Source organism: Odocoileus virginianus, chromosome 2, assembly GCF_023699985.2.
Source record: "Odocoileus virginianus isolate 20LAN1187 ecotype Illinois chromosome 2, Ovbor_1.2, whole genome shotgun sequence".
NCBI classification, from domain to species: domain Eukaryota; kingdom Metazoa; phylum Chordata; class Mammalia; order Artiodactyla; family Cervidae; genus Odocoileus; species Odocoileus virginianus.
The window spans coordinates 25,895,105-25,912,847 of NC_069675.1; the positions used below are offsets into that span (position 1 = coordinate 25,895,105).

The following is a 17,743-nucleotide window of genomic DNA, read 5'->3' on the forward strand; positions in this document are numbered from 1 at the left end:
AGACTTGAGGGATAAAGGAATGTCATAAGTCCTAAATATTTTCTCAGACTCATCGTTAGATGTCCCAGAGGTCCTCCTTGATCCTTAAACTGCATTACTGGGTCTAGCCCATAGCCTCCCTAACTGAGAGCTGCCTCTCCCTTCAGATGTCATCTTATCTGTGCCCAAAGGGGAAAACAAAGGCTAAATTGGAAATAAGATCATTTGGTCCATCCAGTTTTCAAATTTATCCTGAAATCATATGAACTGTGTTCTCTTTCCTTTGGCACAGCCCTCTTAGTGTAATAAAGAAAGAAACCTCCAAGTGCCCCAAGATAATTACTCAATAAAGTCTGTAGTTGGTTTGACAGTGACATAAGAATAGGGGAGAGAAGTGGTATACTGAGTTATTATTGATGCTAAGACCTTTCCAAATTATAATGAACAGAAGTACAACACCTCAGATGAGCAACCCTCTCTGGTACACTCACTAATCTGCCCAACAAAAGGACCCTGCCTTGACACATCCTTAGTGAACATCAAGCAGGTTATCTGCAAACTATGGCAATGCTTGATACTTCTGCCTCATGCTCCTAACCCAAGCATCTTATCCCCACAGTATGCACAGTCTAGATCATGATCTTGAGCTTAGGATTCTCCAAAAATGAATAAATCCCCTGTGCATTTTAAAGGAGATACCCCTGGCTTACGATATTATTTTATTTAACAGACTCCCTGACTTAAATAATTCATAAATTAAGCTTCATGTGGACTGTGTAGCCTGTGGATGGTTGAGGAGTCATCCAGCCTATCATCCTGCGTCCAGGCCCCTTCCTCCAGTATCAGGGTCAGCTCTTAGATAGTCCAAAGTGCACTCTGCCTCACATTGGGTAGGATCTCAACAAATAGCTTTGAAAATTAAATGGAAAGTAACTAACAAATGAAGCTAAGTAATTAATTAAATGAATTAAGCTACTATTAACTGCATGACATTTCAAGTGCTAAAGATACAGCAGTGGACAAACAGACCAAGTTCTGTTCTTGGGGGACACAGACTATACTTTGGCTAGAGAACGTTTATACACGTGAAAGACACTGAAAATCTACAGGGCAGAAGTTCTTTGATTCCTTCCAATTATTTAAATCCTACAGTTAAAATGTTCATATAATTAGTTTTGAGCAACAGAGAAAGAAAATAAAGCTTACCTGCCAAGCCTCACGCTATAGTTACCCTCCTTAGCCTCTCATCCCTTCAGAGCTTTTGCCTGAATTATTGAAAAAGATAATGAATTGACATGATTTAGGCACCTGCTATATGTTAGGCACCTACTATGTGGTACTCCAATGAGCCTATAAAATAGGTACATTATTCCTATTCCTGAGATGGAGCTCAGAGAAGTTATTTTACCCAAATTTACATAGTTACTAAGTGTCAGAATGAGCACTGGAAGTCAGGATCATTTGACTTCATAGCTTCCCTGTCAAGTTCATTAAACTGTTCTGTTTCACCATAAACTAGAAAGATTTTGTATCATCTTGCACTGGAAGAGAAGACTTCTCATCTATAAACGTAACAGTTGACATTGCTAACAGAGTTCAAAGCACCTCTAGATGGTACTCTCAATTCATGAGTAATAAGCACCTTCAAGAATATTTCACAGCCTTTAAATTAGCAAATATTGCCATATCAAGCATTTTCAAAACCCTCCAGAGATCAAAATGAACAGGAATTATCTTATAATTTCATAGCTTCCTACCCTCACCTTTGACATGCAATGAAACTAAAGGTAGCAGAAACCAAGAAAATAATGCTTCACAAAGCACAGTGTTATTATTATAAAAATACTTATACAATGCCAATTCTCAAAATGTGTATCAGCTACTGATAAACATAATAATCACTAATTGTAGGAGGAGGCTAATATTTTAAACAAGATTTATATATAATTAGCTTAACTAATTAGTATATAACATATATATATATATAATTTGTTCAAATAACTATTATTATACAAATATATACACACACACACACACACACACATTTAAGGATAAAAATAAAATACAGCAAAATTAAGATGGAGCCCCATTCTTGAACTATGCTTTGTTTGAAGAGAAAATCTAGTTCTAGAATCTGGTTTGTTTTAGCCACAAGTGTATATCCTGTATCTCGAGAAGTCCACTTGCCCAGATGAATGAGGAGATTGAAGCCGATTGCTCTGTATCTATTTAATCAGAAATCACATTAAGACTTTCTTTGCACCCAGCACCTCCCACTGAAGTCTTCCAGAATGTAGGTGCATTCAGAGAATAGGATTTGGTCCATGCTGTTGAACACTGTCCTGGACAGATTGACTCAATTTGATTGAATTTCCTTTATTACCCTAAAATGACACAGAAGAATGATAGCATCTATGATTGGACACAGCGCCAACCAGAGGAACCACCTGAAAACCTGACCTAAACTAAAAGGTGGGGTGCAGAATATCAGGATATATCTCTTAAAGCAATATTTTAGTACATGATTGCCATTTTTTTCCCTCTTAGTACTTGTTTTAATATAAAAAACACCTCCTAACCCACAAAATATATTTCCCTCTCAGTTCTAAAAATAAAGCAGCCTAAATACTGCTGTGAATTTTTTCATTAAAAATTGCTTCTAGAATATAAATACATGAGCTTGCTTCAGCCTGACCACCTGGAATCACGGGCTTATAAATTGTATAAAAGTATATAGTCTTAAGATGTTTACTAAAAATTATTAATAGGTTTTCCGAGTTATATAATTTAACTTCCCTGTGACTATTTCATAAAAAAGTATACCTCCACTAACAAAATAATATGTTTTGCTTGATAGATTGGTCATGTACTCATACGACGCTACAGGTGTGCGGGCACATTACAGCGTGTGGTTTGGATGTCATGGAAACGCCAAGAAGGGTGTGGCCATCATGTGGGGGAGCTTAATCAAAGCCAGTTGTCAGTAGGCTCTTGACTAATTTAGTTCTCAGAATGAAGATGTCAGCTGTCCTTTTCTACAAGACATTTCATTTAGAAGACTTTCCTGAAATACTTTCTTCCCAAAATAGACAAAACCGTAGGCCGATGTATCATTTTAGTTAATCAAAACAAGTAGGCAAATTAGTCTCTTTTATTTTTTTAATGAATGTAATTTAATGGTATTTAATTTGCATACAGGAAAGTTCACCCAGGGGAAAAAAAAAGTCTGCTTTATAGCACTTTTGTAAACCTCAACAAAGCCCTTCATTAGGAGACCTAATTGATTTTTCCTACCCACTCCCGCTATCACAGTACCTGCTTATTCACTCAGAGAAGAAATGGGTGTGCCTGGTGTTTCAAGCAGAGATTTAGGTTAAAATGTCCCGTGGCTCTGCTCTTGCAGGGAGATCTTGGCCAGGCTTGCTTCCGGCGTTGAGGAAATCTGTTTTTCTGAGCGACAGGGGAGCGTCAGTTGTCTGCTTGGTGCTCTCCCCATGAGCCCAGTTCAGTTCAGCTTGCAGCCTTCACTGGAATTATTTTATTTCTTGTTTATTTAAACCTCGCCTTATTCCGAAATAGGGATTCTGAGGCTTCTTACAGGGGCATCACAGACTCAATGGACATGAATTTGAGCAAACTCCAGGAGACAGTGGAAGACAGAGGAGCCTGGCGTGCTACAGTCCATGGGGTCACAGAGAGTCAGAAATGACTTAGGGACTGAAAAACAACTCAGGGACTCATAGACTATACCATACAAAATAAGCGAGAAAGCAAGGGCAGCTGGCCAGTAGAAGCCAAGCAAACATCCTGAAGGCAGGAAGAGGACCAGTACAGAAAAGCCGCGGGAGGAGCACTGTGGTGGTTCAGCGTAGATCATCCGTTTGGCTCTGAGGTGCACAGGGACCAGAGCAAAAAGAGAAAGAGGAACAGTTATGAGATTTTTAGTGTCCAGAAGTTGAAGCAAAACTGGTTGATCTGAAGGCCAGTTTTTCCCAGTGTTGAAACCTGACATGACTTCTCCTATGGGCTCTCATGAAGTTGGCACTGTGTGATGTAATGGACCAGCTCCTCAAAACATGGCTTCAATAAATATGGCTCTTTTTGCACAAGTTCTTACATGCCAGCAGATGGCCAATGGCCAAACTGTAAGTCTGTAAAGATAATTCTTCAAAGGGCCTTTCACTGAATTGTCTTTCTTCTTCAGTAATTATATATATTTTTTAAATTTAAATATTTAAATTTAAATTTTTTAAAATTTTTATGTGGGCCATTTTTAGTCTTTATTGAGTTTGTTACAATATTGCTTCTGTTTTATGTTTTTGGGTTGTTTTGGCCACAAGGCATGTAGTATCTTAGCTTTCCAACCAGGGATTGAACCCACACCCCCTGCACTGGAAGGTAAAGTCTTAACCACTGGACTTCCAGAGAAGTCCCGGTAATGAGTTTTCTCTCAAAGATTCTCCAAGCTCTTCTCCATCTTTCTCATTTCACTTTCCCCCTCCCAAGTCTTTCACTACTGGCATTTCTTTAAGAGGTTGGGAATACTTCAACTTGGAGAGTCTGAGAAAACTGCCATTGCTGTCCTCACTGACCGGAAGAGGCTTCCCGTGGGGCTTCTAGCTCTTTAAAGCAATCGGGGCCTGGCCCCTGTGGTACAGTCGTCTCCCTTGGCCGGTACCTATCACGCTGGGCCTTGTCTTGTCATGAGCTCCTTGAATGTCTATCTCACGGGTGATAAAGCTACAGTCCAGGGAGTTAAAAGAGCTTGCCTGTGGCAGGAAAGTCAGCCCTGGGTTGCAGAGTCAGTGCTAGACCTGTCTCCTCTTGCCTCACACACTACAAAGCTGTTTTCACCCAGCTGATCCCATGTATGACTGGGGGGAGTTGGTTGACAGTCACTGCAGAAGCTTTCTTAACTGTGTCCTGTAGATGTGAGAGACATCATCGCAAGGAATCAGAAGGCTGGTGTGTTTAAGACTGGGAACCTATCAAGCTGGTAAGATACCTTTTTGCCTTGAAACACTCTAGTTAAAACTGCTTTTCTCAGTACTATGGGTGATTATTAAAACTAATAATAACATTTATTAAGCACTTGCTGTGGGTCAGGTGCTGTCTTAAGCACTTTAAAAGTATCTTATTTAATGCTCACAATCTGTAATGAAGCAGGCAGGCATTTTCATTATCTACAAATAATAGATGAGAAAAGTGAAAGATAGCTATGTTAAACACTGGGTTGGGAGTGATTTAAGGATTGAGAGAGTACACTGTGAGGTTGGGAGAAGCCCAGCCTGGGACCTCCTTGTGAATGGATCTGTTTCACTGATGCTCAACCTGGGGGATGGGGGGACTGGGGGAGGCAGTTTTCCCCTGGGGACTTTTTTACTGCTATAACTGGGATAAGATAGTTGCTACTAGAATCTAGTGGAAGGAGGCCAGAGATGCTGCTAAGCATCCTACAGTGCTCAAGACATCCCACCACCACCCCCAACAAAGAAATCTCTGGCTCAAAATGTCAATAGTACCAAGACTGAGAAACCCTGTTCTATTTTATGACTTCAAACTGGTCTAGGTATTCATTCCCTAAACAGAAGTTTTGCCCTCTTATCGAAACTAGGAGAAATGCTTACCCTCAACCAAAGCAACACTACTATGATGCTACATTTTAATTTTGCCCTCAAGTAATGAATATCCATTTAGTAGTTTTCACAAGAAATATCTGTATCTGTGCATTTTTCTTTTACGTGTTTAACCACAGACATTATTGGGAGAACAGTCTAAGTTTGAAGTAATTCTTTAATTACTGTTAATTCGTCATTCTTTGACATTTTGAGTTTTCTCTGTCTGAGGATGCTTTCCCACCCCCCACTCTGCTCAGCCTGGGGGAAAAAGAAAAGGTGGGTGAACAGCTGCTGCTGCTATTTAATTGCTAAGTTGTGTCTGCCTCGTTTGCAATACCGTGGACTGGAGCCCACCAGACTCCTCTCTCCGTGGGATTTCTCAGGTGATACTAGAGTGCTAATACTAGGGTTGCCATTTCCTCCTCCAGGGGAATCTTCCCAACCCAGGGATTGAACTCATGTCTCCTGTCTGGCAGGTAGATTCTTTACCACTGAGCCATTAGGAAGCCCGGGCAAACAGCAACGATGCTTAAAAACTGAAGTGTAGAGCACATGGGATGAGGATATGGAGTAGCAGTAACTTTTTTTTTTCTCCTGTTAGCTGGTGAGTGTAACGTGTCTGCGTTTGTTTTTTTAATGTGGTATTAGAATGTTCACAGGAGGCTGATGGCATGGGGGCACTATGCTCTGTGTTTCTCAAATAAATGAACAGCCATTTCTGTTTCCAGTAGGTTCAGAAAAACAGTGCTCTATTACTTGGGTGCTCTTCATTCTTAGGACAGCTTTTATTTCACAGTGCAGACTGCCATACCCTTCAGTGGAGGACTTCATTTTTGGACGTGATTTTCAACCTGGTCTTTTAGTTATCAATCAAAAGCACATTTTCTGTGTTGTCCTCATTTACATTTATTTAATGCTTAAGGTCATTTGTGACCATTTGAGTGTATTTCAGCATATGGAATCAGGGAATAATAGATTTCAGCATCATGCTGTGAAGAGAGATTGTGTTTTTACAAGACATAATGTTGTTTACTGGGTGTTAATAATCACTAATTAATAAACATATCTAGAATTCAAAAATGTTGCATTTTGGTGGAATAAAAATGTCAAGTGTTTAACTTATGGAGTGCAGTAGGATTTTCTATATCCCTTCATAAAATAATGAAGTTACATAAAGAAGCAAAATGTTATTGTTCAACACAGGTTATATGCAAAATGCCTTTGTTTCTATTTGGTGTTCTCAAAAATACTATTTCTAATATATCATTCTGAGATGTACCTGGACATCTAGTCTATATGTCACTAGTCATACCGGGACATCCAAGAAGAGGAGATTTTTTTTTTCTGTCTTTATTTCATATTCATTGTGGTCAGTTTCTTCTCTTTAAACCACTGTAAGCATTTTGTCCAAAGTCTACGAAAGCACTTTGCCAGAAAGCAAGTGAATGAGTCAGTCTTTGAAATGCCTTGATCTTGTATTAAGGAGCTACTTGACCACTTAACCTTCAAGAAGCTAAGAGGAAACTGCCAACCAATGATGCAATAATCAGAATCCCTGTGTATCTACTGTTTTCCCACCCATAACCAGTACAATATGATGAAAGCATTAGCTCCATGTGAGATGAAATAAAAGGAAATCATTCACAAAAGAGCTAAGATATAGTTCAATATTCTTTTTTAGTGCCTCAATGCATATGCAGAATTTCTTCTCCAAATTGGAGGTGTTGAATAACAGTAGCGACAGATAGCTAAGAGGTATTTACCATAGCTATAAAGCCCACACGTGAGCCAAATATTTCTGCTATTAAAAAGCACTTCAAAGCTTGACATGAAGTTTGTAACAGCTGAATGTCTCCTGTGACTTCATTTGCAAGGAAGATGTAAAAGCAGAAAGGAAAATCGTGATATGAGAACCGTGAACCTAGGAACTGGTGTTTTAAAAAAAGAACGATAAAGCGACCCAGAAATTTGACAGGCATCCCAAGCTCCTGTTCCCCCTGCCCTGCCAATTGTCTCAGGAACCAGCATTCCTCCTGTGACCAGCCTCTTCCTACAGGGCAGACCAAGGTGGGGTGGGGCCCAAAACTTACATTGAGGGTCCTCTTTGGGAGGATGAATTCTATTAAACCTGATTTTGGCAAACTGTATAGAAGCAACGACCATGTGAACCCATCACTAGGGCTCCTTATGGGCCTGGGAGGGGCCTGTGTGAGGGAGGGGCTTCTCAATGTTTAGGCATCATTAGCTTGACAGTAAATCTACTCCTGCTCTCAAAGCCACCAGCAGCCTTGCCTAGAATAATGCTTTTGCCTTCCAAACTCTTATTCCTTCTGTTCCATTTTAATCTGAGTGTGATTGTTGCTCACAAGTATGATCACTCAATTGGAAAGGTGTGTTTGCAAAAGCTTGGAAGCTTTAGGTCTGGCTAAAAGATCTAGGATGCACATTTGTGAAGGATATAGCCATTGCCTCTCAAAAATCCGAATATAGTCATTTGATGGTTCATTCACTGGTCCATCCATGCAGCCATCTATCAATTTAACTAATATGCCCAAAGTATTCTGCCTGTGAGAACATAAATACAAAGTTATAGCGAATAACTCTTGAGCAAAGAAAGTAATGCCACTAAATATAGCTAGAGTTTGGTGAAAGAGCAAGGATATTTACAGCTTCTCAATTGTTAGGTTTATCTGAAGCTGTCTTTAAAACTGTGACTGCCTAATAAAGAACCATTCAGAACTTCTGATGTCTGCATATTTCTAGGTGTTCCAGAATTAGTGAATGGCGTCATTCCCCAGTTAATAATAATTAACAGTTACAATATTTTTAAAAATTGATTAAATATACCCTGCTGTGATATTAAAAGTAACTTTCTACTTAAGAAGAGAGTTTATCTTTGTGTGAAAATTGGTAGTGAATTTAGACCTGTGACTTTTTCCATTATTCTTTGATAAACCATTAATTTTAGTAAACTGTGGAATTCATAATAACATTTAAGACTTTTATAACCCAAATTTTACCTTTATGTGGGCTCCCAGGATTGGCCATTGGCTCCATTGCCCTGCTACTTTTTAAGACCTATATCTTCTGAGGTTCATTTTGCTTTAGAGATTAAATTGGGGATGTGAAAAATGGTTTAAGAATATAAATTCCAACCAAGTGCGATGAAACTGCTGCCTTTTCCAGGCCTTCTGCATTCTTCTGTCACTTTCCTCACTCTCTTCATTCAATGTAGCTTTCACTGTTCCCCGACATACATCCTCTCCTCGGGTCACCCAAGCCTCCTCACTCTCCTCTAGCACATTTGGTTTTCCCCATCGCTAGTCTTTGCCAGTCTTGTTCCCCTTTTCCTTATCCATCTAAATCCTTTCTTCTGGGCTTCCCTGGTGGCTCAGTTGGTAAAGAATCTGCCTGCAGTGCAGGAGACCCGAGTTCTATCCCTGGGTCGGGAAGATCCCTAACCTTTGCCTTCTTTTAACTTCTATTGGCCTTAGAATTGTCCCCAGAAAACATGGCATCAGTTCAGTTCAGTTCAGTCGCTCAGTCGTGTCTGACTCTTTGCGACCCCATGGACTGCAGCATGCCAGGCCTCCCTGTCCATCACCCACTCCCGGAGTTTACTCAAACTCATGTCCATTGAGTCAGTGATGCCATCCAACCATCTCATCCTTTGTCGTCCCCTTCTCCTCCTGCCTTCAATCTTTCCCAACATGAGGGTCTTTTCAAATGAGTCAGCTCTTCACATCAGGTGGCCAAACATGGCATATTCTCTCATTATTCAAAATGTGTTGTTTATTTTCATGTACATTGGTTCATTCATTTTTTGGGTAATTACTTTGATCATCTTTTGTCTGTCAACTACTGTTTTCAGTCGCTAGAGATGTAGTGATGAATGAAACTGAGAAAGTCCATGCCTTCTTGGAGTTCATATTCTGGGAAGAACTTAAAGGCAAGGACTCTGCTTAATATGTTTTTATATTCCCTGAAGCAATTAGTACACTTTATCCCTATTACATGAAAGGTTTTGAAGTTTGTATTTGGAGCACACTTTGAAAGATAAAATAAATGACATGATAAATGAAAAACAGGATAAGACAGGAATCTGTAAAGATTATAGAACCAAGCAATTTTTAGTAGAAGAAAGTCAAGCTCTAGAGATTGAGACATCATTTATATATCAGATAGCTGACTTTCATTTCAGGATAGGCTTCTTCTCAGGCATGCACACGCAGCATCTGTAGACAAACTGACATTGTGAGTAGGTGTTTATCTGTCCTTTGTCAGGCTGAAGAGGACGGTTAGAAGAAGGTAACTGAGATAAGGAAGCTGAAGGCACTCTTTAAGAAATTTTCTGATAAAACATACCTGTTAGTGAGTTTTGCTAGAATTACGGCAACAGAATTGCAAGAACTGCTGAGAATTATAGAGGTGGCACAGTCCTGTTTCCATCTGTTGCTATCTTGGATATGGGAAAATAAAATACTAAGTGTACTTTCTATTACTAACACATTTTATTTGCTTAACACATTATATAAGGGTTCATATCCCTTTTGTACTGAACAAATAAGCTCCCACAGAGTGCATGTTACCTAGTTTTGATATTTTGGTAGAGTTCTCCTTTTTGTGGGGTTTTTTTGTGTGTGTATGTGAGATTTTTGTGGGCTTCCCCAGTAGCACAGTTGGTAAAAAATCTGCCTGCAGTGCAGGAGACCCTGGTTTGATTCCTGGGTTGGGAAGATCCCCTGGAGAAGGGAAAGGCTACCCACTTCAGGATTCTTGGGATTCTCTTGTGGCTCAGCTGGTAAAGAATCCGCCTGCAATTCAGGAGACCTGGGTTCAATCCCTGGGTTGGGAAGATCCTCTGGAGAAGGGAAAGACTACCCACTCCAGAATTCTGGCCTGGAGAATTCCATGAACTGTATAGTCCATGGGGTCACAAAGAATCAGACACAACTCAGTGACTTTCACTTTTTCTCCTTTTTGTATTTAAATGAACCAGATTTTAAATTTGAGGGACATGGTGTTTTTAGGAATCTTCTTAAACTGCAGCAAATTAAAAATTAAGGCCTTTTCTTCTAGAACAACTTGTGTTCACTGTTTAGACATGCCAATCCCAACTTTTTACTAAGGTCAAAATCTCACTTCCAAAAATCGGCCAAGTTCTGTGTTGATAGCCAGATGTTCTATAAGACTACTGCATCTTCTGAGAAAATGTCTTCTAGTTTTAAGAGAAAAATCACTCCTTCATAGACATTTATTTTATAGAACTTACATATCAAATTAAAATGTCTTAGTGTTCAAAGGAGTTCCTCATGGTAAAATGGACAAGGGGGAATCTTTAAAATTTTTTTGAGAATGGTCAGATCAGAATCCATTTCTATAAAATAGTTTATTTTTGCTTTAATAATAGATATGATTTATTTTCTGTATTTTGCTGTTATAAACAATGTTGCAGTGAAATGTATCTGTATTTAAGCTACATTTGCAAATAAGTATATATTTACATTTCATGCAAAGATGGGCACAATAAAGGACAGAGATGGTATGGTTCTAACAGAAGCAGAAGATATTAAGAAGAGGTGGCAAGAATACAAAAAAGAACTGTACAAAAGATCTTAATGACCCAGATAATCACGATGGTGTGATCACTCACCTAGAGCCAGACATCCTTGAATGCTAAGTCAAGTGGGCCTTACGAAGCATCACTACAAACAAAGCTAGTGGAGGTGATGGAATTCCAGTTGAGCTATTTCAAATCCTGAAAGATGATGCTGTGAAAGTGCTGCACTCAATATGCCAGCAAATTTGGAAAACTCAGCAGTGGCCACAGGACTGGAAAAGGTCAGTTTTCATTTCAATCCCAGAGAAAGGCAATGTCAAAGAATGCTCAAACTACCGCACAATTGTACTCATCTCACGACACTAGCAAAGTAATGCTCAAAATTCTCCAAGCCAGGCTTCAACAGTACGTGAACTGTGAACTTCCAGATGTTCAAGCTGGATTTAGCAAAGGCAGAGGAACCAGAAATCAAATTGCCAACATCTGTTGGATCATTGAAAAAGCAAGGAAGTTCCAGAAAAACATCTACTTCTATTTTATTGACTATGCCAAATCCTTTGACTATGTGTATCACAACAAACTGTGGAAAATTCTTCAAGAGATGGAAATATGAGAACACCTGACCTGCCTCTTGAGAAACCTGTATCCAGGTCAAGAAACAACAGTTAGAACCAGACATAGAACAATATACTGGTTCCAAATTGGGAAGGGAATATGTGAAGACTGTATATTGTCACCCTGCTTATTTAACTTCAATGCAGAGTACATCATGAGAAATGCTGGGCTGGATGACGCACAAGCTGGAATCAAGATTGCTGGGAGAAATATCAATAACTTCAGATATGCAGATGATATTTGGGTCAGGGTTACAAATCTCAGATTTGTTGACTTATTCTTGGAAAAGCAGGAAAAGGCTATGTGTGTGTATGTGTACAGCAGTGTCACACTCCACAGCTTCAGAAAGCACTCTTTTCATATCTCTGCTATTAAGGCAAAGCTCCCTGCACCTCATTTTTCTGTGTGCTCAATTGGTTTAAAATGAGGCAATCAGTATTAGGATATTTTGCTCCATCATGGTTTTTTTTTTTTTTAGTTACTCATGAAATGAAAATGAAACACTCTAAAATGAAACACCCTAATGGCAGAAAGAGAAGGGGAACTGAAGGGCCTCTTGATGAAAGTGAAAGAGGAGAGTGAAAAAGCTGGCTTAAAACTCAACATTCAAAAAACTAAGATCATGGCATTGGTCCCATCACATCATAGCAAATAAATGAGGAAACAATGGAAACAGTGACAGACTTTTATTTCCTTGGGTTCCAAAATTACTGTGGACAGTGACTGCAGCTTTGAAGTTAAAAGATGTTTGCTCCTTGGAAGAAAAGTTATGACAAACCTAGATGGCATATTAAAAAGCAGATACATTACTTTGCTGACAAAGATCCATATAGTTAAAGCTATAGTTTTTCCAGTCGTCATGTATGGATGTGAAAGTTGGACTATAAAGAAGGCTGAGCACCAAAGATTGATGTTTTTGAACTGTGGTGTTGGAGAAGACTCTTGAGAGTCCTTTGGAATACAAGGACAGTTAATCCTAAAGGAAATCAACCCTGGATATTCATTGGAAGAACTGATGCTGAAGCTGACGCTCCAGTAATTTGGCCACCTGATGCAAAGAGCCAACTCATTAGAAAAGACCCTAATGCTGGGAAAGATTGAAGGTGGGAGGAGAAGGGGACGGTGGAGGATGAGATGATTAAATGGCATTACTGACTCGATGGACATGAGTTTGAGCAAACTCCAGGAAATGGTGAAGGACAGGGAAGCCTGACGTGCTGCAGTCCATGGGGTCGCAAAGAGTTGGACACAACTCTTTGACTGAGCAACAACAAATATCTACAGAGCAAATTTTCAGAAGTGGACTTTGTCTATTCATACAGCCTTATCAAACTGTAAATTACTAAAATCATGTTGCTATTTGTATTATGGTGGTATTTTCATTTTGACTGAAAATATATATATATAAATTAATTTACTAAGATGCTGTCTTATGACTCTGAATCTTCTATTCAAGATCAAGTAGTTTTCTTTTTAAGCTTTTTTAGGTGTTTCACTAGCATTTAAAATGTTTCATTTCTAAGTTTATTTTTAGAAACTACCTTTTTCTGTTTCTTTTATAAATGAGGTCTTTTCTTTCATTATATTTTCTAACTATTATCTTATTTGTATGTGTGTATATAAAGAAAGCTATAGGGTTTTGTCTAGCAAATGTTTAGTCCATTCAATGAGTTATTACTTCTAATACCTTGTCAACCTAGTCTCTTGAATTTTCCAAATAAACAATCACATCATTTGCAAATGATGAGACTTGTTCCTTCTTTCTGATTCTTGTATCTTTTTTCCTTCTCTTGCATACTTCTATTAGATTCAAAAATATCCCAGAATGATATTAAATAATATGTTTGAGTCTAACTTTGTTGGGAATCCTCTAGTGTTTCACCATTAAGTGTGCATTAGCCTGTGAGTTGAGAAAGAAATGATATTTTTATCTTCGTAAGGAATTTTCTCTTCCTGTTTTTAAGATTTTTTCATAAATACATATGGAGCTTTAGCTGATGCCTTTTCAGCATGTATAGAGGTAATCAGATTGTTTTTCTTAAATCACTGTAAGCTCTACAGATGATTCTGATACTAAAGTTTGAGACCTGCTGCTCCAGGTTATCACTCCTATGTTTCTAGACTGACTTTAAAGCTGATCCCATCCTCTTGTTCTGTGTTTTTGTTTGCAATTAAATGGATAAAAAACTTACTTCAGGGTCCAGAAGATTTGCCTAACGTTTGAACCCCCTATTGGGCTTCCCAGGTGGCGCTAATGTTAAAGAACTTGCCTGCCAATGCAGGAGATGCAAAAGACTAGGGTCCCATCCCTGGGTCAGAAAAATCCCCTGAAAGAGGAAATGGCAACCTCCTCCAGTATTCTTGCCTGGGAAATCCCATGGACAGAGGAGCCTGGTGGGCCACACACAGTCCCTAGGGTCGCAAAGACTGAAGCAGCTGAGCGTGCAGTCAGGAACCCCCTATGTTGGTGAGCTATGTGTTCTACACTGGTTAAGGAGGTCTGGTAAACTGTTTTGAGATTTCAGAATGAAAGACACATTGATAATTTTACTAATTATGTTTTCCATTTCAAATGTCTCTGATTCTATGATTATGACTAGTACAACTTGTGTTATTAATTTCAATGGAATCAAATGTAATTTAGCATCTGCTACACATAAGGCACTGTGATGGGCTCATCAGGGGTTACAAAGATGAGTAAAGTGAGGTTTCTGCCTTAGGAAGCTCAAGATATGCAGATGAGAGGTAAACACTTTCCAGTCATCAAGATATAAGACAAAGCCTGCTCTCTCATTGGGTCAGTCACTCTGTATTAAGACACAATCTGCCAACTCAAGGTGAGGGCATCTGAGAAAGCTTTTTATAAAGGAGGTGGTGGTTGGGCTTTGGTTTAGCAAATGAAATGCAAGTGAAGAAAAACAGCTGAAGAGGGCATTCTAGGTATGAAAAGCAGGGAGGAAACAGTCAAAGGCATAGAAGTAGGAAAGATATGTCCAGGCAAAGGTAGTTACCTGCTGTGATGAATGGGAAGAGCCAACGGAACATTTCAGAAGTCATTGCATTGGGGCAGAGGGGGAGGTGAATGGGACATAGCCTCTAAATGGACTTGTGAGGTGTGGAGCAAGGTTCTACTTGTTGATTTGACTGGTGGTTACAGGGGTACTTGCCACATAATAATTAGTTAAGGCATGTATTTATTTCATGGGTTTCTCTCTCAGTGTTTTATTTTACAATAAAAAGAGTTTTCTGTTTGTTTCTCTTTCAAAGGCTTCTTGGTGATTCCAGAGAAAGGGAAAGAGGTAGTCCAGGCCTGAATGAGAATGGAAAATGGTGAACAAATAGGGAGCCCATTCTAGAGAAGCTACTGGGAGTGGGAAATAAACCGGAAGAGTAGTCACAGACAGCAGTCTGGAACATGCTACATTGGAGGTGGTTGTAGAACATAAATATGTATTTGCTTTGTGACTGTAAGTAGCACATGGTGAAGAATAAAGGTTCAAATCTCAGGAAAATGTGCTAGAGGATTTGGAGATCAAAATCAAGAGATAAGAGCAGAACTATGGAAGCTGGAGAATCAGAAGAGAAGATGGCCAAGGACACAACCTTGGGAAATGACTGTTTCAGGAGTGGAGTACTGGGGGGCCTGAAAGGGATACTGAGAAAGGACTGGAGACAGGAAGGCTGGTTCAGGCTGGGACCATGCAAGGTGGGAAGCAAGTCCCGGAGAGAATTTCAAGGAGAGGGTGATCAGCAGTGTCAGCTGCTGAAGATTGCTGGAGGTCAAGCAAATTGCAGAGCAGTTCCAGTGACTGTTGTGAGAAAAGTCCTATTGCCAGGGCAGGTGAAGTAATGAGAATAGGCTATTCCTGCAAAATGTTGATGGCAAAGGGAAAGAGAAATAGGATGGGGACTAGAGGGAAGCAGAGTTGCTGGGAGAGGTGGGCATGTTGGCAGGCATGCCACAACAGCTGAGGAAGAAGAAATGAATGTGATGGGGCCCGGCATTGGATGGAACAAGGACCTAGAGTTAGAACTTCTCAAAATAAAGCCCCCAGACCAGCAGCCTCAGCATCACTTGGAAATTTGTTTGAAATGCAGATTCTCAAGCATCTCAGTTTGTTTCACCCCAGAAATACTGAATCAGAAACTCTGGGATTGAAACCCAGCGATCTGTATTTTAACAGACTTTCTGAGGATTCTGATATACACCCAAGTTTGCAAATCTCTGCACTTAGAGGAAAAGAGAAAGGAGTGATTTTATCCTGCACACAAGTTGGGAGTGGATTCTCTTTGAAAGGATGAGTGACCCTACTTCCTTTGTGACAAGAGGAGAGAGAAAAGATGAAGAAGAGGGAAAAGATGGGATCAGCTGATCTCAGGCTCTCAGCAAGGTCATCTACTGAGAAATTTTTTTCAGTGTGAATTTTAGATCACTGGGTGAGAGTCCTGTTAGAAATTGACTTGGCTCTGCATTTCAGGTTGAAACTCCAACCTCAAAGTCAGAATGAAAAGACATAAGTTAGTGCAAGAGTAAGGGAAGGGAAGCTAATATTTATTGAGCACCCATAATACACTTGTATTACTCTATCTCATCCAATTCATTATCATCATGGAATGCCACTATTAGTGTCTCTTTTTTTATATTTGAGGGCAGTGATATTCCAAGCATCTCTCAGCCTGACTGGCTTGTGAGGGAGCTAGTATTTGAACTCAGAGCTTCTGAGCTATGAAGCCCAGTATTCTTTCTATTGTACTATACCGTTAAACTCAACAGGTTTGACATGCTTATAAATATTATGATTGTTAAAGCATGTGTCCTGTAATGATTATTGATTTTCTGTTTCTATCTATAAAATGATACTTTGCTTTGTAATTCATTTCAAACAAAATTTTGATATTATGATGAAATAAAATGGAGACACATATGTTTTACTTTAGTGTCAATTACAAGTAACACATTGACATGATTTGGGTGTTTGATAAAACCATCTTTACATGTCTTTACCTATGATTGTTATACCTTAGATTGTAAGCTCATATAGGCAAGGGACCTAGTTATATGTATGTGTATATACCCTGCTGTCTTTCAGAAAGCATATCTTTTTAAATTTTTAACTGTTTCATTGTGATAAAATTGAAATCCAATAAACTGTATGTATAATTTTATAAGTTTTGAAATTTGTATACACCCCTAAAACCATCACCATAATTGAAATACTGATCATGTCTTATCACCCCCTCCTTTCTGAACCTTGACGTTCCCTCCCTCTCCAGGAAACCACTGATTTGCTTTCTTTTATTATATATTAGTTTATATTTTCTGAAGTTTTAAATAAATGAAATCATTCAGTATGTGGTTTTCCCCTCAGTGACCTTTCAGTCAGCAAAATTATTTTGAGATCACCTGTGTTGTTGCGTATATCAATAGTCCTTTCAACTTTATTTCTGAGTAGTCTCCCACCGTATGGCTCTACCTCAATTTTTTTTACCCTTTCACCCACTGATGAACTTTGAGTTGTTGCCAGTCTGGGGCTGTTACAAGTAAACCTGTTATGAACCCTTGTGTACACATATGGTTAGATGGGTATGTGTTTTGTATGGGTATATCCTTTCACTTCTCTAGGATAAATACCTAGAACTGGAATAGCTAAATCTTAGATAGGCACAGATTTAACTTTTAAAGGAAGCTGCCAAACTGTTTTCCAAAGTGGTTGTATTTTATATTCCCCTCAATGGTGTCAGAGTTCCATTTTTTCACATTTTCATCACCTCTCAGTGTAGTCAATCTTTTAAATTATAGCCCTTCTAATACGTATATAGTGATAATCTCATTAGGGTTTTAACTTGAATTTCCCTAATGACTAATGATGTTGGGTACCTTTTCATGTGTTTATTTGCCACTTATATATCTTATTTGGTGAAGTATCTATTCAAATGCTTTACATATTTTTTTTAAAAGTTGGGTTGCTTG

At 39.0% G+C, this 17,743-nt stretch overlaps 1 protein-coding gene across 4 annotated transcripts in view; it reads left to right on the forward strand.

Moving 5' to 3' along the window:
- Positions 1-17,743, forward strand: part of CAMKMT (calmodulin-lysine N-methyltransferase) — a 405,234-nt gene that overhangs the window by 353,057 nt on the left and 34,434 nt on the right. For 3 of the 4 annotated variants that reach the window (XM_070477626.1, XM_070477618.1, XM_070477637.1), the window contains exon 7: positions 4,909-4,975. The exons of the other annotated variant lie outside the window; for it this stretch is intronic. In XM_070477626.1, coding sequence (XP_070333727.1) covers positions 4,909-4,975 — 67 coding nt within the window. The remainder of the gene's footprint in view (positions 1-4,908; positions 4,976-17,743) is intronic. 4 annotated transcript variants of the gene reach the window in all.